General features: G+C 35.8%; 1 protein-coding gene across 1 annotated transcript in view; it reads right to left on the bottom strand.

Annotated features, from left to right (window-relative positions):
• The window catches only part of LOC143387181 (cadherin-12-like), a 105,810-nt gene that overhangs the window by 62,415 nt on the left and 17,178 nt on the right, over nt 1-26,217 (bottom strand). The window contains 1 exon segment of the mRNA XM_077108042.1: nt 1,641-1,828. Coding sequence (XP_076964157.1) covers nt 1,641-1,828 — 188 coding nt within the window.

The raw sequence follows: 26,217 nt of genomic DNA, 5'->3' as shown, positions 1-26,217 counted from the left end.
ATATAAAATATATAAAACTACATTGATAAATATAAAATACTTTTATAATAGCAAGATGAAAGAATATTTAAATGTAGATATGCATAATTTAGTATTAATTCTGTCACTCAGATTAACTTTGTAAATCTAATTAATTTAATGGTTAAATTTTAAATTTTAAGATACTATTTATGATCATAAATAGTAAAATATTTTCTACCATTTTTAGTATTATTAGCTTATTAATATTTGTTACAGTTGTTTCATTTGGATTGATTTTGAAAAATATTTAAATATTATACTTTTACATAAAATTAATAAGAATATTCACTGATATGTTACTGAGTAGAAAAGAGAAATACTAAATAACAATAGAAAAATACACAAGAATCATACACCTTTTTTCTTTGTGTATTTCTCAAATTCAGCATTAATGCATAATTTTAGATGGTATCATGTGTGTTAACTAACTTCTGGACTAAGTACAATTTATGTACATTTGTGGGAATAAAAACAAAATGACTATCTATATGAAGCTTACATTTACTTTTATGATGATTTTCATTATAATTCATAGTGTTTCTTATTAAAATTCAGAGCTCCTAACAAATATGAGAAGAAAAGACTGATTAATAGCACTGATTTCAAAAATATTTCTTCTGGGTTGAAATGATCATAAATAGTAACAGAAATGACATGTACTGCAGTTTGGGGTTAAGAGAGTATACATTGTACAAGGAGAGGGGGAAAGAAGACCTAAATTTAATAAGATTCACTTTTTTGCTATACTTCACTACTCAAAATTCATTGTTTTCTTCATTATAATGGAAGCAATCTACATGCCTTTAATGGAATCAGGTTTCTTTCTCACATTTACACACTCCTTCATGTGCCACTACCCAATAAAAGACAAAACTACATATTGGGCAAGTAACGATTTCTTTCAAGGGTCTGAACAACTTTGCTGTCCTCCTCCGCTGCTCTTTCCACTCTCCCTTTCTTTCTCTTGCTCTAAAGTTTGGCCAGAATCACAATTCTCTCAATCTTCACTACTATTAGCATCTAAATCTCTTTCTTGTATTATTTCAATGATCTCTTCACTGGGGATATTTCTAGTCTTACTTCCTAACTGATAAAAGTAAAAGTCTCTGTAGGCTTTTTTCTTACAGAATTCTCAAGTCCATTATTATCCTTTCTTATTACTTCCACTTCTGCACTGAATAAAACTTACCAACAATAGTGTTTCTCCACTGTGATATCAACTCTCACCAATAATGTGCTAACTTAGATATTTATACTCTGTGTTCTCCAAAAAGTCATGAAATGTCAAGATCAACTTTGGTAAGATAAAAGTTATTGATTGTTTTTTTCATTTTTAAATTGATCATTTTTGTACATACATTGCTATAAAATTAATTAGAAATTAAACTCTGATAAGAGTGTTAAAAAAGTACATTATCAAATTATTAGGCTTCAATTTTCAATATAAATCCATATTTGTTAAATCATAGAATAACACTATCTGTGGGAGTGAATATTTCATAATTATAACTTTTTTATTTAAAATATAACTAATTAAAGGAAAATTAAAATTGCTTATACTCTTTCATTTTCTTTAATTATTTTTAGATAGTAAACTGTCAAAACTTTCGTTTATGTACCTTTTTCAGTTTGATAACTCCTTCTTGTGTATCCTCATCTGTGACGATGTCAAACAAATTCCCTCCATCTCCGGGAACAATAGTTTACTCAATTTCCGCATTTTGTCCAAAATCAGGATCCAGAGCTTTTATTTTTCCAATAGCTGAGCCAACAGGAGAAGATTCAGGAACTTTCAGATGGAAGATGCCTGATAAAATATATGTAATTTGCATTGACAGTGAACTAGTAAAGGAAGATTATCAGGTTTGAAAAATGTAGACTGCACAAAGTAAATCAATTTTGGAACATTATAGAGTAAAATGCAAAGGCAATTTGCTGTCAAGGATTATGATTATATGTAATAACTTCATTTTCACTTCAGTAGACCTGCTTTTGATTTTTAAATGGGTATTATAAATAATAGAGTCTGCTATATTAAAATTACTGTGTGGAAATATTTTAATATGATGGATATCAAAGTATACCTTCTATGTGAGGGTAAAAGTCTTCATAATTGTCACCAAAGTAATCAATACCAATAAAATAGAATCTAAAAAACAATAATAAGATATATATATATATATATATATATATATATATATATATATATATATATATAATTAATAAATTGATAATAAATAGATAATAGATAGATGGATAGTTATTTATGAATTTGAAGGTTATGTATCCAGAAAGTATCCATTACAATGACTATGAATTTATCTTACAATGAACTGAAATAATAAGCTGTACACTAATACAAAATTCTACCTCGACGAATTTAAATAAGGCATATTGGAGACAAAGATTCAGCTCATGTTTTTAATAGGAGGAGAGAGAGAGAGAGAGAGAGAGAGAGAGAGAGAGAGAGAGAGAGAGAGATTTTTTTTAATACTTATTTTTTAGTTTTTGGCAGGCACAACATCTTTATTTGTATGAGGTGCATCAAACCCAGAGCCGCGCGCATGCCAGGCGTCAGCTCATTTTTAATACATATTAACTTGGAATACTTTCTAATATTTAAACTGAGTACATAAAGTTTAAACTCCCCAATTTTTTTTTCTTTTTCTCATTAAAGGAGAAAAAATTAAAATGATCATTTTTACCACCAAATAGAATACTTACATTACATGAAATATGTACTGGATCAGAAAAAAATGTAAAAAAAAGAATACTTATCTGTGGAAAATATTCCAGAACTATGAAAATAGTAGACATAATTTAAAACCTTTGTCAAAAATTTAAAGTTTAAGATAAAGAAAATAAATAGGACATACTATTTTTTGAACATCTCATCAAAGTGAATATTAATGGGGTAAACAATAATATTCAAATCAAAGTTTAAAGAAAAGGAGGAAATTAAAAGTGCAGATGCTAAAATGAATGAAGAAATTCAATGTTTAATTTTGATACTGGAATTCCAGTTTCAAATTCTATAAATAAATTTTGAATGTCACTTTCCCATGGACAAACAAAGTGCAGTGATTAAGTTCTTTTAGAATTCTAGTACATATGTGAGTATTGAGTTATGATGGCACTCAACACTTTTCTTGCATGGTTAAGTTCACTCAACAAATTACTTTTTAAAATTATAATTATTTGCTTCAAGATGGCATGAAAAACTATTAAATTAAGTCACTTCATTTTTCGTTACCAATTATTTTTATTGAATATATAGTTATTTCACAATCAGTTGGCAAAACTTGGTAATATCATCAGCCCTGGTAACAGTTAAATTTTGCCAGCTACCCTCTACCTCCCAAATATTTCCCATTTTTTCTTGTAAATTATTTTGAAATCTGCCTTATTTTAACTGACATCGAAAGAACATCACCTCAATAGAACACACATTCTGTCTTAAGAGGGCTAAATATCCACCTATATCTTGTTTATTTGATGCACAAGAAAGAAGGTATATATATATATTTGGGGTTGGTGCCAGATATTGAATTCAGGGGCACTCAACCACTTAGCCACATCCTCAGCCCTATTTTGTATTTTATTTAGAGACAAGGTCTCACCAAGTTGATCAGCGCCTTGCTTTTGCTGAGGCTGACTTTGAATTTGCAATGATCCTGTCTCAGTCACCTGAGCTGCTGGGATTACAGGCATGAGCCACTGTGTCCCACTAGAAGGTATAGTTTATACTGACCTAAAATAATTGTGAGTAAGTAATTAATTGTTTAGTATTATACATGTAAGATGACTTTCTAAAAGAATACACCATATACAATTTAAATAAGTAAATATACAATACAAACAAATGATAATAAAACTTTGTATTGACAATGTTGGAGCATTAATATAGACTTTTTTAAGGAATCATATTTAATGAAAGTCATAGTAATTGATCAAAGTAGCCATTTCTCATAAACTAGTATTGTTTTCATTAGGTTTTATTTGCCAAACAACACAGTTGCTGCCAGATGTTCAATGTTCACTAAATTCTAAGCAGGGTTTGAAACCTAGGCCACCAGATCAACTAGAAAAATCAAAAATGAAAGGATTAAATGTTGCCCAATTGTCTCCAAGAAGGATAAAGTGGGAAGTGGGACATTCAAGGGCAATCTGTCTTTTATCAAAAAGTGACAAGTACCTAGTAGAAATTAATGTGACCATTGTCACCTACATTCTTCAGATCACAAATATTTCTCAATAAGTACAGATTTGAGGGACTCCTGAGTTTTGAGCAAGCATGAAGATGCTTGAATTTATTTTTAGTGTGGCAGTAAGGCATGGAGCATAGTCACTCAAGTTTTACTCAACTTCTCAAAGAGAAATTTCAGAGAAAAGGAACAGAGCACAGAATATATGAGATATTTTTCACTTCCTTTTGAATTTTTTTTTTCAGAGTAGAAATTAGAAGTTTATTAAAGAACATCACAAAAGACTTCTCCCGGAGGAAGAAGGGGACCCAAGAAGTGGAATCCCCCTTTTAAAATTTTTAATGTCAATTTAATGTAAATATGATTTATTAGGAAGTGAGTCTACAACATTTGATTCTCACTGTGTGATTGGGATAAAAATCAGTAGAAACAATAAAAGCCTTAAATTGATGGTATGATTAGTCACAGTCCAATCTCATGGTCCATCAGTGTTAGAGTCTTAAATTTTTTGCTGAAAAAATAGAGAAATGGAGGTTTAAGTTGAATGAGTACTATAAATCTCCCTCTAATAGGATATTTAGTTAGGAAATTTATTGTTAAACATTACAAATTAAAGGGATAAAAATTGATTTGAGAGCAATAGCATGATGCTCTATACAGGGGATTTCTGTTGGGTTGGTGAGGATACCTCCCTGAGGAGTGCAGGGCAGGTGTTGGATGATATCTTTAGGGAAATAGGAGGATATAAAGAGCATAGGGTATTTCTGCAGACACTTTCCAATATATTCAGTGAGAGCAGCTTCAAGTTGCGTATTAGATTTCATAAGGTAGCTTTTTATTTGAAAAGTATAGAAGCAAAAATAAATAAATTGTATATTGAGAAAAATAATAAAGACTTGAGTCATGTCTACTGGATAATGGTTAGTGAGTATGGAAAGTCTAGCCAGAACTGAGACCCTCTATTGTGAGAAAAAGCACTTTAAACTTTGAAGGGTACCAAATAATGCAGACTAGAGATGAAATAACCCCCCTTGAAGACACTATGCTGAGATGTGAATTTTATGCTTTAAAAAAGAACACTTTATGAGGCCATTAACAATAAATGTGAAGATAGCTATACTTTGTAGTACTCTGTCAATATAAGTTATAAGTTACCTAAGCAGTTCTTTTTGAGAATTGTCATCTCAGAGCATTCTCACAAATTTCATTAATATTTAATGGCTTTGGAAAACTTGTGGTAAATTCAGAGTGGCATTGTTCATATATGGTTGATGTAACAGCATTTGACTAATCTGTATCCCTTAAAATTAAGACATAATAAAGAAATTATTTATCACTTACATTTCTTCTGTGCATCGAGGTTTTAGTGCATGTAAAACTCAAATACACAGAACAGTAGATTTTCTGTTCTTTACATAAGAGACATATATTTCAATAAGGTGAAAGATGTGCATGTTCATTAAGACAAGCATTGCTCTGTAAAATACTGCAGCTGGTAATAGAAGCTACAGAGTATGGAAAAAGCCAGAGAAACTGTGCATTAGTCACGTCAGATTGTTTAGGTTCTGTCGGTTTATTTTCAATGACTTGACATTTTATCATTTCTAGAATCTCAACAGCAATAAAGCTGGGGTCATTCAGATTAATTCAGAACTCTGAAGTAATCTTCAGCTGTGCAAAAGTTGAATCGTTTATTATGTACTATGAAATTACACTGCCATCATCTTCTGGGTGTCCTACTTTTGATGCATATGAAGCATCTTAATGGCACTACCTGTACAACACAGATTAAGAAATAAAACAGATGACAAGAGATGGTACCCACAGTAAAAAATATATTTACATATTCATAGAATGCACAAATGATGCTTTCCCAAAATCCCTTGGGAAAAAAGGAATATTACAGGTAATGATCTAAGGTGGAATTTTAGTGATCAAATTTATATAGTTTCCTTCAATTTTTCCCTTTTAGAAAATTCAGAAGCATTAATGAAACTATCAAGAGAGATATATTTACTTAAAAGAATATAAATAATGTTTTAATTTACTGAGAAAATATGATATAATCAAATATATTAAATGAATGAACAAATTATAAATATCATGAAAACTTTCAGCAATGTGAATTTTTTTTTAAAAAAAGATGAAATAAATTTTTACAAATTTACTTTTGAAATACATTTTATATTTAAAGCAATAAGTCTTCAGATAACAAAAAAATTGTGTAAGAGCTCAACATTCAACTATTTATAAAGATCATTTGTATATGACAGGTAATAATTGGAGCTTAAAAATACTAGAAGTTCATTGGATTAGATAAATGAGAATGAAGGGAAGGGAGAGATGGGAATAGGAAAGACCACAGAATAATTTGGACATAATTTCCCTATGTTCTTATATGAATATACAACCACTATAACTCCACATTGTAAACCAAAAAAATGGGAAGTTATACTTCATGTATGTATAATATGTCAAAATATATTTTACTGTCATGTATACCTAGAAAGAACAAATTAAAAAATTTAAATACTAGAATGTTAGGGTCTGTAAACAAGTCAAGTTGGCGCCTGGCATTTTGCCAGAGGGAGTGGTTTGTGAAGTAATGCCAGAGAGCCATTAAGTGTGGAGATTCCTTATTGGTTGACTCTTGTATCTAGTTTACGTTAATTAAGATAAGCTGTGTGGAATGTATATATACCTCTCCTGTCCTACAATAAACGGCTCCCACTCCTGCTGTATCAATGTACACAAGTTGCTCGTCACCCCCCCCCCCCCGTTAGTTTGGTGCAGCCGGACTGCAGCACTAGAATGCTAGAAATATAAAATGTTTAAGAATAAATTGATATGAATTATTAAACATTTTAAGAACTCAAAATTGTATCCTTGAGCCCACCTAAATAATTATACTACTTTTTTTAAAAAGTTTACATTTAATATTCAGAATGTGTATATGCATATACATACACAATCACCTAACTGTAGATTACATAATTAGATTTAGACATAGAATTGTTTAAATAATGATCCTGTATGCTTTTTCCTTGAAATGCCATCTAATTGCACCTAATTGCATATGATTTGATTTCTTTTTTTTTCTTTTAAAAAACTTTAATATTTATTTTTTAGTATTTGGCGGACACAACATCTTTGTTTTGTATGTGGTGCTGAGGATCGAACCCGGGCCGCACGCATGCCAGGCGAGCGCGCTACCACTTGAGCCAAATCCCCCAGCCCATGATTTTATTTCTTAAGCAAATGTAATAATAGACAAATAATGTAGTATGTAAAGAACATACCAAGAGAGGATCCAACATGGCGGCCGGCGAGGAAGCTGCACTTTCAATATCTCCACATTAACGGGATCAGAAACACCAATTAAAACAGCTACATTCTACCTACTGAGGATCTTCTAGCAAAATTCCGTTGAAAGGAGACCTGCCGAGAATTAGTAAGTTTATTAGACGTGACAGTTTGCCCCAGACAAGTGAAACTTGACCGGCAGCGCGGGCTCAGAGTCCAATCCCGCGGCCACCCGCCGCTTCTGCAAGCGGCAGGCGGCCCAGAGCAGCGCGGCAGAAGGGTCCCCGCCCAGCCAGCAGACAGCTCCCGCCATCCCGATTACCCTGGCGGCCCTGCTTTCGTTCGGCGAACAGCCACCCCACCCGGCTAGTTCTTAGCCACGCCGCTGCAGTCACCCGGCTTTACAAGCGCCCCCGGCGACCCTGCTCGGCCAGAAGGGTCTCCGCCCTGCCGGCAGACAGCTCCCGCCATTCCGCTCTTGTTCTGCAAACAGCCACCCCGCCCGCTTGGTTCTTAGCCACGAGGCTGCAGCCGCCCGGCTTTACAAGCGCCCCCGGCGACCCTGCTCGGCGAGAAGGGTCCCCGCCCTGCCGGCAGACAGCTCCCGCCATTCCGCTCTTGTTCTGCAAACAGCCACCCCGCCCGCTTGGTTCTTAGCCACGAGGCTGCAGCCGCCCGGCTTTACAAGCGTCCCCGGCGACCCTGCTCGGCGAGAAGGGTCCCTGCCCGGCCGACACACAGCTTCCGCCATACCGGCTACCCTGGCGGTCCCGCTCTTGCCCTGCAAACAGCCACCCCGCCCGCCTGGGTCTTAGCCACGCGGCTGCAGCCACCCGGCTTTACAAGCGCCCCCGGCAGCCTTGCTCGGCGAGAAGGGTCCCCGCCGTACCGGCAGACAGCTCCCGCCATTCCGCTCTTGTTCTGCAAACAGCCACCCCGCCCGCCTGGTTCTTAGCCACGAGGCTGCAGCCGCCCGGCTTTACAAGCGCCCCCGGCGACCCTGCTCGGCGAGAAGGGTCCCTGCCCGGCCGACAGACAGCTTCCGCCATCCCGGCTACCCTGGCGGTCCCGCTCTTGCCCTGCAAACAGCCACCCCGCCCGCCTGGGTCTTAGCCACGCGGCTGCAACCACCCGGCTTTACAAGCGCCCCCGGCGGCCCTGCTCGGCGAGAAGGGTCCCCGCCAGGCCGGCAGACAGCTCCAGCCATCCCGCTCTTGCTCTGCAAACAGCCACCCCGCCCGCCTGGTTCTTAGCCACGAGGCTGCAGCCGCCCGGCTTTACAAGCGCCCCCGGCGGCCCTGCTCCTCGAGAAGGGTCCCTGCCTGGCCGACAGACAATTTCCACCATCCCGGCTACATTGGCGGCCCCGCTCTCGCCCTGCAAATAGCCACCCCGCCCGCCTGGGTCTTAGCCACCTGGCTTTGCAAGCACCCCCGGCGGCCCTGCTCGGCGAGAAGGGTCCCCGCCCTACCGGCAGACAGCTCCCGCCATTCCACTCTTGCTCTGCAAACAGCCACCCCGCCCGCCTGGTTCTTAGCCACGAGGCTGCAGCCGCCCGGCTTTACAAGCACCCCCAGCGGCCCTGCTCGTCGAGAAGGGTCCCTGCCTGGCCGGCAGACAGCTCCCTCCATCCCGGCACTCCTGGCGGCCCGCCCGCTCTGCGAAGGGTTACCCCGCCCGGCTCTTAGCCACGCGGGCGCCATCTGCCTGGCTCTGTGGGCGCCCCCGGCGGCCCAGCGCAGCCAGAAGGGTCCCCGCCTGGCCCGACAGAAGGCACGTGCCCTTCCGGCTCTGCTAACGGCCCTGCCCACCCAGGAAAGGGCTCCCCCCCTTGAGAGGATGGGAAGGAAATCTAACCAAGCCTCTATGAATTAGCGAACTGGGATCTAAAACCAGAGATTGTATCAGACCAGAGACAAGCCAGTTCCACCTCTCCCTTCGGTCACTCCTGCAAGGAGCCAGGGGCCCGCCATAGCAGAGAGGGGAAGTCACCAAAGATCGGCCAAAGAGATTCCTTCCCAGCGGACTCTAAATTAGCAGGAGCGGCGAGGGAGCCGGACGGAGCTGGCGGGAACCGCGGCAGCGGCACGGGAACCGGCGGGAGCTGAGGCGGCGCTGACGCAGGAGCCGGCGGGAGCCGCGCGGCGCGGGTCTCCCAGCTACAGCCCCCACCAGTGCTGACAACTGAGGTCTCTAGCACCAGATACGGGGGCGTGGCTACCAGAAGGTAAGCAAATTTGCTGGGGGTTCTCAGCCCCAAGCTCTACAAACTTAGGGCCTGAGGGAGGCAAACAAGGAGAGTGTGCCCAGGCACTAATGAAACAGCTGCTCCACACGTGTGCAAGGTAGACGGAACCGTGACCACTGACAAAACAGGCCCAGTGGCCCGCCAGATACATCGCCACGGTCGGGGGAGGGGCAGAGCCGCCACCAGCGCCTTTTAGGTAGACAGATCTGCAACCGACAGACAAAACAGGCCTAGTGGCCAGCGGAGGGGCAAAGCCGCTGCTCACGCCTGCAAGGTAGGCGGACCTGTGACCACCGAAAGAACAGGCCCATCGAAAGTACAGGTACAGCGGCCTCCTGGCATGGAAGGCACATTGCCTCAATTGGAGGAGGGGCAGAGCCACCGCCAAAGCCTGCGAGGGAGACTTTGCAGCTATACAAGAGCAATATAAATATATAGGGGGAAAAATCAATAACACAACAGTTTCACCAAGCAGAAAGAAACGCGATCAGTATGAAAAGACAAGGAAAGAAAGGACCACAAGCAATGCAGGTCAACTCAACTTTAGAAGAGGTAATATCTGCAGCAGATGGAATGTCAGATAAAGAATTCAGGATATACATGCTTCAGATGATCTGGAGTCTCAAGGAAGACATTAGACAGCAAAATCAGACAATGAAAGACCACTTCGACCACTTCGACAATAAATTACACAAACAAATCCAAGAAGCAAAAGATCAATTATACAGGGAGATAGAGGTTATAAAAAACAAACAAACAGAAATCCTGGAAATGCAGGAAACAATAAACCAACTTAAAAACTCAATTGAGAATACTACCAGCAGAGTAGAACACTTAGAAGATAGAACATCAGACAATGAAGACAAAGTATTTCAACTGGAGAAGAACATAGACAGCTCAGCAAAGCTGTTAAGAAACCATGAGCAGAACATTCAAGAAATATGGGATAACATAAAGAGACCCAACTTAAGGGTCATGGGGATACAGGAAGGTATTGAGGTCCAAACCAAAGGAATGAGCAATCTATTCAACGAAATAATACGAGAAAACTTCCCAGACTTGAAGAATGAGACAGAATCCCAAATCCTAGAAGTCTACAGGACGCCGAATGTGCAAAATCATAAGAGAGCCACACCTAGACACATTATAATGAAGATGCCCAACATACAGAATAAGGAGAGAATTTTAAAAGCTACAAGAGAAAGGAAGCAGATTACATTTAGGGGTAAACCAATCAGGATAACAGCTGATCTTTCAACACAGACTCTGAAAGCTAGAAGATCCTGGAATAACATATTTCAAACACTGAAAGAAAAGGGGTTCCAACCAAGAATTGTGTATCCCGCGAAATTAAGCTTCAGGATGGAAGATGAAATTAAAACCTTCCATGATAAACAAAAGTTAAAAGAATTTGCAGCTAGAAAACCAGCTCTTCAAAACATCCTTGGCAAAATATTACAGGAAGAGGAAATGGAAAATATCAATGAAAACCAACAGCGGGAGGTAGTACAGTAAAGGTGGGGGGGAATAATCAAAGAGGAAAACAAACCATGTTTAGTAACATAAATAAACAAATATGGCTGGAAGAACAAACCATATCTCAATAATAACTCTAAATGTTAATGGCTTAAACTCACCAATTAAGAGACACAGGCTAGCAGAATGGATCACTAAACAAGACCCAACAATATGCTGCCTTCAGGAGACGCATCTGATAGGAAAAGACATACATAGACTGAAGGTGAAAGGTTGGGAAAAATCATATCACTCATATGGACTTCGCAAACAAGCAGGAGTGTCCATACTCATTTCAAATAAAATAGATTTCAAGCCAAAGTTAATCAAAAGGGATGAAGAGGGACACTACATACTTCTCAAGGGAACCATACACCAACAAGACATAACAATCATAAATATATATGCCCCAAACAATGGTGCAGCTATGTTCATCAAACAAACTCTTCTCAAGTTCAAGAGTCTAATAGACCACCATACAATAATCATGGGAGACTTCAACACACCTCTCTCACCACTGGACAGATCTTCCAAACAAAAATTGAATAAGGAAACTATAGAGCTCAATAACACAATTAATAACCTAGACTTAATTGACATATATAGAATATACCACCCAACATCAAGCAGTTACACTTTTTTCTCAGCAGCACATGGATCCTTCTCAAAAATAGATCATATATTATGTCACAGGGCAACTATTAGACAATATAAAGGAGTAGAGATAATACCATGCATATTATCTGATCATAATGGAATGAAATTGAAAACCAACAATAAAAGAAGTAAGGAAAAATCATGCATCACTTGGAGAATGAACAATAGGTTACTGAATGATCAATGGGTTATAGAAGACATCAAGGAGGAAATTAAAAAATTCTTAGAGATAAATGAAAACACAGACACAACATATCGGAATCTATGGGACACATTGAAAGCAGTTCTAAGAGGAAAATTTATTGCTTGGAGTTCATTCCTAAAAAAAAAGAAAAAACCAACAAATAAATGATCTAATACTTCAACTCAAAATCCTAGAAAAAGAAGAGCAAAACAACAGCAAAAGAAGTAGAAGACAAGAAATAATTAAAATCAGAGCTGAAATTAATGAAATCGAAACGAAAGAAACAATTGAAAAAATTGACAAAACTAAAAGTTGGTTCTTTGAAAAAATAAATAAAATCGACAGACCCTTAGCCACGCTAACAAAGAGAAGAAGAGAGAGAACTCAAATTACCAGCATACGGGATGAAAAAGGCAATATCACAACAGACACTTCAGAAATACAGAAGATTATCAGAAATTATTTTGAATCCTTATACTCCAACAAAATAGAAGATAGTGAAGGCATCAATAAATTTCTTAAGTCATATGATTTGCCCAGATTGAGTCAGGAGGATATTGACAACCTAAACAGACCAATATCAATTGAGGAAATAGAAGATACCATCAAAAGACTACCAACTAAGAAAAGCCCAGGACCGGATGGGTATACAGCAGAGTTTTTCAAAACCTTTAAAGAGGAATTAACACCAATACTTTTCAAGCTATTTCAGGAAATAGAAAAAGAGGGAGAACTTCCAAATTCATTCTATGAGGCCAACATCACCCTGATTCCTAAACCAGACAAAGACTCTTCAAAGAAAGAAAACTACAGACCAATATCTCTAATGAACCTAGATGCAAAAATCCTCAATAAACTTCTGGCGAACCGGATACAAAAACATATCAAAAAAATTGTGCACCATGATCAGGTAGGATTTATCCCTGGGATGCAAGGTTGGTTCAATATACGGAAATCAATAAATGTTATTCACCACATCAACAGGCTTAAAAATAAGAACCATATGGTCATCTCGATAGATGCGGAAAAAGCATTCGACAAAGTACAGCATCCCTTTATGTTCAAAACTCTAGAAAAACTAGGGATAACAGGAACATACCTCAACATTGTAAAAGCAATCTATGCTAAGCCTCAGGCTAGCATCATTCTGAATGGAGAAAAATTGAAGGCGTTCCCTCTAAAATCTGGAACAAGACAGGGATGCCCTCTCTCACCACTTCTGTTCAACATAGTTCTCGAATCACTGGCCAGAGCAATTAGACAGACGAAAGAAATTAAAGGCATAAAAATAGGAAAAGAAGAACTCAAATTATCACTATTTGCAGATGACATGATTCTATACCTAGCAGACCCAAAAGGGTCTACAAAGAAACTATTAGAGCTAATAAATGAATTCAGCAAAGTGGCAGGCTATAAAATCAACACGCATAAATCAAAGGCATTCCCGTATATCAGCAACAAATCCTCTGAAATGGAAATGAGGACAACCACCCCATTCATAATATCCTCAAAGAAAATAAAATACTTGGGAATCAACCTAACAAAAGAGGTGAAAGACTTATACAATGAAAACTACAGAACCCTAAAGAGAGAAATAGAAGAAGATCTTAGAAGATGGAAAAATATACCCTGTTCATGGATAGGTAGAAGTAACATCATCAAAATGGCGATATTACCAAAAGTTCTCTATAGGTTTAACGCAATGCCAATCAAAATCCCAACGGCATTTCTTGTAGAAATAGAGAAAGCAATCATGAAATTCATATGGAAAAATAAAAGACCCAGAATAGCAAAAACAATTCTAAGCAGGAAATGTGAATCAGGCGGTATAGCTATACCAGACTTCAAACTATACTACAGAGCAATAGTAACAAAAACAGCATGGTACTGGTACCAAAACAGGCAGGTGGACCAATGGTACAGAATAGAGGACACAGAAACCAATCCACAAAACTACAACTATCTTATATTTGATAAAGGGGCTAAAAGCATGAAATGGAAGAAGGATAGCATCTTCAACAAATGGTGTTGGGAAAACTGGAAATCCATATGCAACAAAATGAAACTGAATCCCTTTCTCTCGCCATGCACAAAAGTTAACTCAAAGTGGATCAAGGAACTTGATATCAAATCAGAGACATGGCGTCTGATAGAAGAAAAAGTTGGCTATGATCTACATACTGTGGGGTCGGGCTCCAAATTCCTCAATAGGACACCCATAGCACAACAGTTAATAACTAGAATCAACAAATGGGACTTACTAAAACTAAAAAGTTTTTTCTCAGCAAAAGAAACAATAAGAGAGGTGAATAGGGAGCCTACGTCCTGGGAACAAATCTTTACTCCTCACACTTCAGACAGAGCCCTAATATCCAGAATATACAAAGAACTAAAAAAATTAGACAAGGAGATAACGAATAACCCAATCAACAAATGGGCCAAGGACCTGAACAGAAATTTCTCAGAGGAGGACATACAATCAATCAACAAGTATATGAAAAAATGCTCACCATCTCTAGCAGTCAGAGAAATGCAAATCAAAACCACCCTAAGATACCATCTCACTCCAGTAAGATTGGCAGCCATTAGGAAGTCAAACAGCAACAAGTGCTGGCGAGGATGTGGAGAAAAGGGTACTCTTGTACATTGCTGGTGGGACTGCAAATTGGTGCGGCCAATTTGGAAAGCAGTATGGAGATTTCTTGGAAAGCTCGGAATGGAACCACCATTTGATCCAGCTATTCCACTACTCGGTCTATTCCCTAAAGACCTAAAAAGAGCACACTATAGGGACACTGCTACATCCATGTTCATAGCAGCACAATTCACAATAGCAAGACTGTGGAACCAACCTAGATGCCCTTCAATAGACGAATGGATAAAAAAAATGTGGCATTTATACACAATGGAGTATTACTCTGCATTAAGAAATGACAAAATCATAGAATTTGGAGGGAAATGGATGGCATTAGAGCAGATTATGCTAAGTGAAGCTAGCCAATCCCTTAAAAACAAATGCCAAATGTCTTCTTTGATATAAGGAAAGTAACTAAGAACAGAGTAGGGAAGAAGAGCATGAGAAGAAGATTAACATTAAACAGGGATGAGAGGTGGGAGCGAAAGGGAGAGAGAAGGGAAATTGCATGTAAATGGAAGGAGACCCTCAGGGGTATACAAAATTACATACAAGAGGAAGGGAGGGGAAAGGAGGGAAAATATAAGGGGGAGAAATGAATTACAGTAGAGGGGGTAGAGAGAGAAGAGGGGAGGGGAGGGGGGAGGGGGGATTGTGGAGGATGGGAAAGGCAGCAGAATACAACAGACTCCAGAATGGCAATATGTAAATCAATGTGCAACTGATGTGATTCTGCAATCTGTATATGGGGTAAAAATGGGAGTTCATATCCCACTTGAATCAAAGTGTGAATTATGATATATCAAGAACTATGTAATGTTTTGAACAACCTACAATAAAAATTAATTAAAAAAAAAAAAAGAAAATACATTCACCAACCAATAGACCCTCCTTTGCCTTACACAGAAACTTATGATGAAAATGGAAAACATATAGTTAATATAAATGACAAATGGGTTGAGGTGTAAAGCCTGCCCCTTAGTTAAAGATTACAAAGACATAAGAATAGGTGTGTTTTGACCAAGGATCAAGGAAGTTTTTTAAGAAAGCAGTTGAATAGGTCATATGAAAAAAGGGAATAATAGGTCAGGAGTCATGTAGTCTAGTTGCATCGCCTAGTACATAGTGATTGAGGTAAAAACCTAAAAGCTTAATCATGATTGACTAAGGTTACAGAAAAATATTTTGAACAAGGTACTCAATATCTAATGTAATCAATGTGTGTCAGAAAAGATTGTAACAATTGAAAATTATGTAAAATAAAAAAAGTTCCGCCGGAAAAAAAAAAAAAAAAAAAAAAAAAGAACATACCAAGAGAAAGCAACCAACATCGTTGTAAATTAAAAAAAATAATAACTTTATAGAAACTTTACCTATATCTCTGTGACCTTGGGCAAAATATTTAGTGATTCTTTTATTTGTAAGATTGGTGTAATAATAATTTTGATTCATCTTGTAGATTTATTTTCAAAAATTCACTGGTACAATAGTAAATAAAATTTATATATATATATATATATATATATGTGTGTGTATTATAACATAATTTATATTATCCATTACTACTAATTAAATTTTAAATAATATTTTTATTGATAATGTCCCCGTGAATATGCATTATAATATTTTTTCTATATGAATAACAGTAAGAAAGAGAAAGCTGCGTACAAATGTGTGAGAATGAAAAAAAGAGAATGCTGAAAAATTATTTTAAATTTTACTAAAATATTTATTTTCTTGTTCTGAAAATTGGAGAATTCAGGAATAACAAAATATTTTGATAGTTTAGTAATATTTTAGGTCCTCTGTCTTCAAAATCCTAAAGCAGTTTTTTAATTAAAAAAAAAAGTCCACAAGAAAAGACCTTTTTGATGACAAAATTGAATTCAATCTGGGCTTAAACCAAACACATTAAACATCTGTAAATAGAACCTCAGGAATGACAAATCTATCCCTACTCAGTCTCAGAATGTCTATGAGACCAGTGACAATAAATTTGAAGAGAACTAGAGTTTATTCTACTCTACTGATATAAGTTTTCTAAAAAAGTTTTGAAATTTTTCATCTTAAATTGTTCACAAACTTATCATTACCTAAAGCCATTGAAAAACTTGTATCAATTGAAAGAGAAGCATTTTCTAGCAATGATTGACTTAGTAAAAGTGCAGGTTGAACACGTTTTAAAATGTCAATGTTTGGGCACCAACATCTTTACTATTTTAGTTAAATTATTTCTCTTTTAAAATACAATAGTAGAAAAAAATAAAGGAAATTCAAAGAATTCAGAAGAGGAAAGGAAAACAAAATGTTTGTAAAATCTAGTGCAATTTAGAAATGTTTATATCTAATACAATCTCAGTTCTCAACAACTAAAAGAGAAAAGAACGTTTACAAATGTTATAAATGTCCCTTCTAAATTGTACAAGCATGTACATGAATTGTTAAGTATATATCTAAAATTAATGGATTAAGTTTTATAAATTCTATGTAATGATAGCAATAAATCTTTTCTAAGAGTGATAAGAACTCATCCATCTAAAACTTCTGGTTCTATGCAAATAAAACAATGCAAAAATATAGGGCCAGATGTAAATCATATTTATATAGTAAGTTAATTACTTAGCATGCCTGTAATTCAGGTAAAAGATTATGTCCAACTGCAGCTTCTAGTAGCTTTGTCCACAGGATGATGAAGACAATATAAAAATGGATAAACAGATTTTTTATAGTTTTGTCTATTTCAGAATTCAATAATTTTCATTTGATTCATTACATAAGAGCATAAATTTATACATATTTATGAGGTTCCCCATCTTACTTTTAAAAATATGTATATATTGTGTAATGTTCAAATGAGTTTAAACATATCTAGGAGTGTTAACAATTTAATGTCATTGAAGAATTTACTTGAAAAATCACAAATATTAATCTAGCATGGCAACTTCGAAGGTGTGAAGCAATGTTTATAATTCTATTCCATGTATGATATTTAGACTGAGAGTGTGAACTGAGCCAACTTGATATTGGGTCTGTGAGGTCATCTAATAGGAAACAATCCACAGAACCATCAATCCATAGAATCAATCCACAGAAACAACCACATGAAAAAGCTAATAGGATAAGAATTTCCTGACTTATAATTTTCTTTTTTCAGCTACTCCCACTGTGATCTATCAACTCCATTTTCAGAAGGACCACTGGTATATTAATCTGTATAAATTCTCATCTTGTTCCTGTCCTTTCCATATCCACTTGAAAAGTTTGATTTATCATTTCAATAAAATATTAATGTGTGGCCTATATATATTCCCAATGCCCCCCACCTTTTTTGTACAAGGGATTGAATTGAGGGATGCTTAAACATTAAGCCACATCCCCAGCCCTTTATAATATTTTATTTAGAGACAGGGTCTTGCTGAGTTGCTCAGGGTCTTGCTAAATTGCTGAGGCTGGATTTGAACTTGTGATTCCCCTGCCTCAGCTTCCCAAGCTGCTGGCATTACAGGATAAGCCACCATGCCTGGTTTCTGACATTCTTTTATTACTATATCTGACAAAAGACAACCCTTAATAGTCATAATTAATCTTCTAAAGAGGAGAGATGTATGACTAAGAAAAAACAAGAAAGACAGCTAGATATTGGTTTAAATTATGATCATTAACCTAGAATTCACCTTCCTCATTGCTTGCAAAGTCTGCAGATGCTAAAGTAACTACCATTCTCTTTTCATTTCTATTTTAAACCAATCCACTCTCCACAAACTCAGCTTTACTAACTTCACTAATTCTTTTCCCAGATAACGACTGTGAACTGTATTTCACAGAATGAAATTAGAATGGTGTTATGTAGATTTTTTTCTTTCCCAAACCTGCAAACAATCCCTCACTAATATTCCTGTTATTGGAATAGGTACAGCATGTTCATTTTTCTCCTTTTTCCCCTCTCCATTTCCTCAGTGAATATCTTTCCTTGGATGAAAACAATGTTGAGCCAGAACATCATCTGCAGCAGTAACTACAATATAGTGGTCAGTTTTTTGTTCCCTATTAATTCTCCAAGATATTACTCCCCAACTGTAGGACACAGCAAAGCTAGGGGTTTGGTGTGTCCTTGTTTTAAGGTATAGTTTTGCTTCTCCAGGTCTGATTTATCTGAGTGGCAGTGAGTGAAGAACTCTTGGAAGCATCTCATCCTGCAACCCCCAAGAGCAAGGAATTGCCTCTACTTTGATAGAACACTGCCTCACCCTCCAGATCCCTCAGTGATGCACTCCACGCACAGATTCTCAATATGAGGAAAATCTCCTTTGTAGGACTTAAAATGACTCTTGGGTATTTTTTCCTTCTGCAGCTACATCTTTACCCTTCCTTTGGTTATCATGTAATTATTTTTACAAACAGCTTTCCTTGGGTACTTCAACATTCTTAAACATATGGAAAACACTATCCCAAGGATTTGCTCCCTGTCTGGGAAAATAACAGCAGCCATTGTGATCTGCCCTGGTTGCTGAGGAGGCTCTTCTCTACATACCTGAGGCTAGGAAAAGAGCAACCACACTACTTACTTTGATTATATGGGAACTCTTCATCACTCTCTCAAAGAATACCTCAGCATAAACGTTTTCTATTATTCCCCATACTCTATAAAAAGTGTTTTTTTTAAAAAAACACACACAAAATATCTTGTTCTGACTAATGACTCAACAGTCTTAAATGCATCCTGACATTTTCATTTTAAATTCTACATTTGACTTTGGACAATACTTGGCTAGATGATATTCACTGAATTTTAGCATCATGGTAAAAATTTCAATAATAAACTTTTATTACATCTGTAAGCATCCCCCTCCCGCTTTTTAGACAATTTCAATTGAGATATCCTTCATCTTCCCTTTTTACTATTGAACTCCAGCAATATGCAAATACTGGTACAATTTATCACACAGTCTGTTTTCACAATCAATATTCTTCTTAACTGAGATATTCCCAAGAATAGACAGTGTTCATATTTGATTATTTCACAAAGTTTTTCTTTTGCTCCAAACTGACTCCAGACATTCTTTTAATTATTGTCCCTTTTTAACATAATTTCTCCTTTATTGTCACTGTGACCTATTTCTACCTAACAAGCAAGCCACATGTAGACTTAGGCTGGTTTTTGAAGCCACTATTCTGTTAAAGATTTCCTCTGATATGGCCAGTTTTATTTCTTTGTCATTAAATTCTTAACAATTTTTGGGCATCATTCAACCCTCTTCATCATTCCCTCTTTTTTGAAGCACACTTCTAACATCTCTTACATTCTCTATATAGAGTTCTGGTTTCTTCCACTTCACAGCTGTCCCCTCCCCAATGCCCTTTGTTATGTCCTCAAGATCAGATCAAATTCCTGCTGCATGTTAGCATCATATGGAAAGATTTGGATACAATGCTGCAGCCCAAGAATAACCCAAAGAGGAGTTACTTTAGTGGTTCTGTGTTTAGACCTGAATAACAGGATTCTTTACATTCCTTCTGGTTCTATTGACAATCATGGTCAAGAGCCATTGTCTCCAGCTGCCCCTTTGATTTTTCTCTTCTAGTTAATTTCATCTATCCTCTTGACTTCATTTACTCTATTCACACTAATTTTTTTTATATTTTAAATTTCTCTATATACAACTTCTGAGTTTCATACTTGGCAAAACATTATGATGTTCCAAAACTTCAAGGCATCGATCTTGTTGCATTCCACATAGAGCTTATAGGATTGCCATGTCCCCCAAAAGATATCTAATATGCAATGTCTCAGCAAGTAGTATTTCTCCTGTTCCATAAATTAAAATCCTCCATTGATAGAAAATAAATACTACCATTTTTTTATCCAATAAATTTGTTCAAATCTATACACATATTATAATTTTCACAACTACCATAGTCTTTGCTAACAGAGATCTCACACATATTTCTTCTCTCTATTACTGTTATTGTGTGCTAACTGAGTCTCCCGTAGTACTTCTCTCTGAGGTACCTGCAATGTCTTCCTCATGCTCTTCTGCAAGAAGAGACAGGGTCATGTCTATCACTGACACAGAAATAACATGGAATAAATGTATAAAGCTTTTAGAAAGTCAATGGACATAAATATGAAGGAAAGAAAGACATTGTAAAATACATATTACACTTTAAGAAGAATAAATATTTTTAGGAATCATTTCTAAACTGCTTTACATTTTGTAGCATGTATCTAAAATCTTTCCCATCAATAAATATTTTTATCATCACATTAGAACTATGATGTCTATACTGTTATCATAATTCCCATTCATACCCTGGTAGGGTATGACTATGAACATACATATTGAGTAGGGAGGGAATGCAGGTATAAGCCCTGAGTTTTAGTGTTTGTCAACTTCTATGGCATAAGAACTCCCACCACAGACAATTTCAAGTCAACTATGTGTCATCATTGAACACAGTCCTGGGAGATGTGCCCTATAAGCTCAGATAATCTGTTCAACACCTGTTTCAGGTGTTCTAGGTTATGAGAAGGACCAGTCAAGTGGCATCTCTGACCCACAGAATGATTACTTTATTTGGTTTGTCCACTTGGTCTCATTTTACTACCTGAAATCAATTAAACTGAGGCAATATTTTGTTAGTAAGCAAGCTTTTAAAATACAAATAACTCAAAATTAATACTTTCAGCCATATTGAAGCATGTACATTTCAATAATGTGTGACTTAGTGGGGTTAGGCATAAACAGGAGGGTTTCTATTTTCAAAGTTTAAAGAGCACAGTCAGTGAAAATATGGAGAAAAAGATTATCAGGAGATTTAAAAATATTCAAAAGGGGATGAGGCTTTAAAGATAAAATTAATTTATTTCTACACTCTTTCTATGCCTGTAGTGCAAAAAAAAAAGGAAAACTGACTACATTTTTTTTCAGGACTTCTGATTCTCCTTTCCTTTTTACAAAGTACCTCTATGCAAGTATAAGTTTTACATCTAATACTGCAGTTATAGTAACTACAGTTTCAATAAACATATCTATATTTCCCTACTAATCTAATTGTCCTTTATATTTTTTTCAAAAAATTGCATTGGAATTTTAACAGCCCATTTATATTACTTAATTATTATCAGAATAAAAATCTCTTTCACATTCTATAATATATATATATATATATATATATATATATATATATATATATATATTCAATACATATGAATTATATACTCACTATTCCTGTTACATGGTAATAAACATGATGTAGATCTTGGCAAGGGTTCACATCCTTTCAAGTGCATCAATAACTTTCCATTGTTCATTCATCTTAACAGAGTGCATTTAATATTCCCTTAAATCCTCCTTTAAATATGTAAACAGTTCTTTCAGTTGACTTTATCCCTATAATTTCTGATTAATCAAATAAGATATAGCACATTAAGAATTCTAACATAAATTGTCAAATAACCTTATCAAAATATTCCACAAAAATAATACAAATTTTCTTATGATTTAGAAAAAAATTGAGCACCTTTAAACTAAGAGCGTATCTGGGCATGGTGGCAGATGCCTGTAATCCCAGCAGTTCAGGAAGCTGAGGTAGGAGCATCACAAGTTCAAAGTCACGCTCAGCAAATTTAGAAGGCCCTAAGAAATTTAGCAAGACTCTGTCTCAATATAAAAATAAATAAATAAAAATGGCCAAGGACGTAGCTCAGTGGTTATTTGCCATTGGGTTCAATTCCTGGTACCAAAAATAAGTAAACTAACAAAAATTTAATAAATATTTAGACTTTCAAGACTGGGATTGTGGCTCAGTAGTAGAGCACTTGCCTTGAACCTGTGAGGCACTGGGTTTGATCCTCAGCACCACATAAAAACAAATAAAAATAAAGATCAATATAGATATAGATAGATATAGAAATACTTAAAACAAATAAATATTTAGACTTTCAAATTCAGCTGACCTCATCTATTTATTCAAAGGATTGGTTACTCATGAATTTCCTTTTGAGACTTTAATAAGGTAATCTGGAAGAGATGAAGTTTTGTAATATTCTCTCTCATGGCAGAGTTTAGTTTCTTTTAGCCAAAACCAATTCGTTAACTGACAGTCCAACTAGCTGTCTCTTAATTTGATTTCTTAATGGCCATCATACCATCATGAATCATGTGCAAATGCACTGGCTTTTCTTTTTTTCTATTGCCTGTATTTGACTGTTGGACTTTCCCTGTTTAGTTGCCCATGCCTTAATGTTTCACTAGCTATCACTACAAATCTCTTCATTTATAAATATCTGAATATCATTTATTTTTTCAGGAATGGTTTCAATGCTCTCTTTGGTTTTTTCTCTCTCCCCCTTCTCTTTCTTCTTCCTTCTTTCCTTCCTTCCCTTTCTGTCTTTTCACTTCTACTTTTTCATAGTTCTATATATACAAACCTTTAAATAGGATGTCATGTTTTGCAGTGCTGTAAGTATTTCAGTATAGCTTTGGTTTCCCACTAACATTATTATAATAATATTATTTCAGGAATCAATGTAGATATCATTTCTTCCAACATTTCCATTGTTCTGTAATGATATGGATTCCCATCCAGTACATTTATATATATTGTGTTCATTAGTTTATCACTGTTTTTATTCCAAGTTGTGTGATTGTCAGTTACTTAAAAAATCTATACTTGGTGCTTGAGGGAAGAAATTTAAAAATTTATTCTCTTTATGCAGGTTCAAATAAAAAATTATATTATTTTTACATTATTCAATTACTTCAATTCATTACTTCAATAAAACTGCAGTTTTAATTATTTTTCTATTGAATGATATATTTTATTACATCTAATATTTGTTAATAAGATATATTTCTTACATATCAGAATTTTGTTTCCAAGGTTTTTACTATTACACTTGGTTCTGTGTTGCTCTTATTAACAAAACAGTTTCAAAATCCAGTTTCTTTGTCTATATAGCTCCTAAGACCAATAATAAAGCAAAAATGAAGTAGAGAAATGTGAACCATATGTAGTTAAAGGTAGCTTTAGGATTCTTTCACAACTATGGTTAAAGACCGTCACTAATGTCAGAAATTTAAGTAATAAAGACTTGATCTGCTTTTTTTCATCTTATCATAACTTCATTTTCTTTTCAAGACTTTTCATACTCTAATGATAAACAGAGCATGATTTCTTTAATTCAGTTATTTTTTCTCTTTGTGTGAGGGTTCATGTATCACTTCTTTGCTTATATATCTTAGAAATATTTCTTTGTGGCTTCGATTTTGAAAACACTTTTTAAGGATTTTAAAGCCTTTTTCAATGGCCACTTTGCTTTCTCCCCTCCATCAAGCTCATCATATTAACACAAAAGCCATCTTCTTGCTGAAGTCATTTCTTCATTGGTCTTCCTCTTACTTAACTTCCTTTTTGAGTCCAGAAGATCCCCGTGTCCTTTCCACTCTGTTATTGAGATATCTCCAGGCTCTGCTTCACTTACTGTTTCTGTGGGCTTTCTCTACACTACTGTATACTTCAGTCCTTATCACATATCAAAGCTATTTTATCTAAAAAGCAATACATGGCATTTTGTTTTATGTTACATTATTGCCCTTAATGTAATTTATGTTACATTATTGCCCTTCTGCAATAATGTAACATAAATACATAGTGTATACATATTACAACTTTGTAACATTTGTATCCAACTTACTCCAGGCTCAAAGGCTTTGATTAGCCATGTTATGGGAGTGTTATTAGGTTTTGTTTGTTTATTTTTTTGTGTTTGGAGAATAAACAGGTCGCCTGCCCTTAGCCAGAATTTCCAGGCAAGATAGGAAGTGAGGTGTAAAAAATGCACTTGAGAGTAACAAGGAAGCTTGTGAAAGGAACTGAGTGATCCTCACCATATCCAGATGAGTAGTACAAGGCCTTCTCTGAACTCAAAGGCCAGGAGATATTCTATTTTAACACATATAACACATATTCTGAGACTGTGTGTATGTTTGTGTATATATAACCACATAAATATCTATGTGCATATATGTTTATACTCTTGAATCAACCCCATTACTTAAGTAATTTGATTTCATAATATATACTTTAGATCAGCTTGTTAGATGGTTTAGCCACTTAAAATTCATGTAATAGAAATCATTAATATTTTTGTAGCTTACTTACAAATAAAGATCCTCTAGAGATATCCCTGATTGTAATAGATAGGAGCCATATAACTCTCATGCAAATCATTTTTAAAAGAAAATACTTTCTCTTTATATGATTTCAGATAGAGTTTTTTTTAGTAGGTGTCAGGTTATTTCCACTTCTGATCCAGTATTGTTGGTTTCATTTGTGGACACTTTTCTGGGTTACTTGGAGGAACTTTTTGGGTAAACATAGGCATCAAAAATAAATTTCCACTCTAGAGAGAGAGTTAATTTAAAAATGAAGTTCTTGGATGAATCTCTTTTACTTTTTAAACAAAATAGCAGTGCAATTTTATTTCTGAAACTGAGTCATTATAAGAGTTAAGTGAGAAGGAACATCCAAATCATTGTCACACAACAATTTCTATGTTGTGTGAAACATAGTAATTTATAAGTCAATACCATAGTCATCATCATCATTATCAGACTGAGAAAAGTTATAAAATCATGGGGCAATCAATTTTAAATCAACAGTAAAATGACAAACTATTTTCATAAGTTTTATACAAATACATTTGCCATTTATGGTTTCCCATCTCCTTTTATAGAAGAAAATGGATGCAAATGGGGGCTTAATAAGTCATACATGCATATGAATACACATTGCCATAAAGCACTGTGATAAGTAAATTCTAAGAAATTACGTTATGCATGTTTAAGCAATGAAAAAAGTATGTCAAATTCATCTGAAGCAAGATTTTTTAACATAACTGCTTAAGAGTCATGAGCAAATATAGCTAGTCTGGGGAATTCTCCTTTAAGTTATTTATGTAGGAAATACATGTTTTCTTGACATTAACATTCAAATAGATATCATTTCAGTTCATAATTTTTTGTCACATTTGCTGTTTAATTGCTCCATATGAGAAATGTTTCTGCTAAATGAGCACTGGCCTTGAAAGAAATGGTTTTACTGTGTATAAATGTATTCTGTCTTTTCCTCTGATGAATGTAATTCAAAATGATGTTACACTAAAAAGGTTTTGACACAAAGACATGTAAAACTTCAGGCAGTTGGACTAATTTTTCATTCATGCAAAACATGAAAACCTTCTTCCTTCAAATAATTCAACAATATCTCCCACTTATTATAATGCTAGACAGTGGTTCAAATGTGCATGTAATACAATCATAAAATAATTTGATCACAGTGATCTGCTAGGTAATTTTCTATTGCCCTCTCATTTTTCTCTTTATGAGTATAGGCAGTTTAATATATGTTATGATTGTTTTAGAGGTGCATTTAAAATAATATTGTT

Source organism: Callospermophilus lateralis, unplaced genomic scaffold, assembly GCF_048772815.1.
Source record: "Callospermophilus lateralis isolate mCalLat2 unplaced genomic scaffold, mCalLat2.hap1 Scaffold_121, whole genome shotgun sequence".
Classification (NCBI taxonomy): domain Eukaryota; kingdom Metazoa; phylum Chordata; class Mammalia; order Rodentia; family Sciuridae; genus Callospermophilus; species Callospermophilus lateralis.
This window is presented reverse-complemented; position numbering and strand designations above follow the sequence as displayed.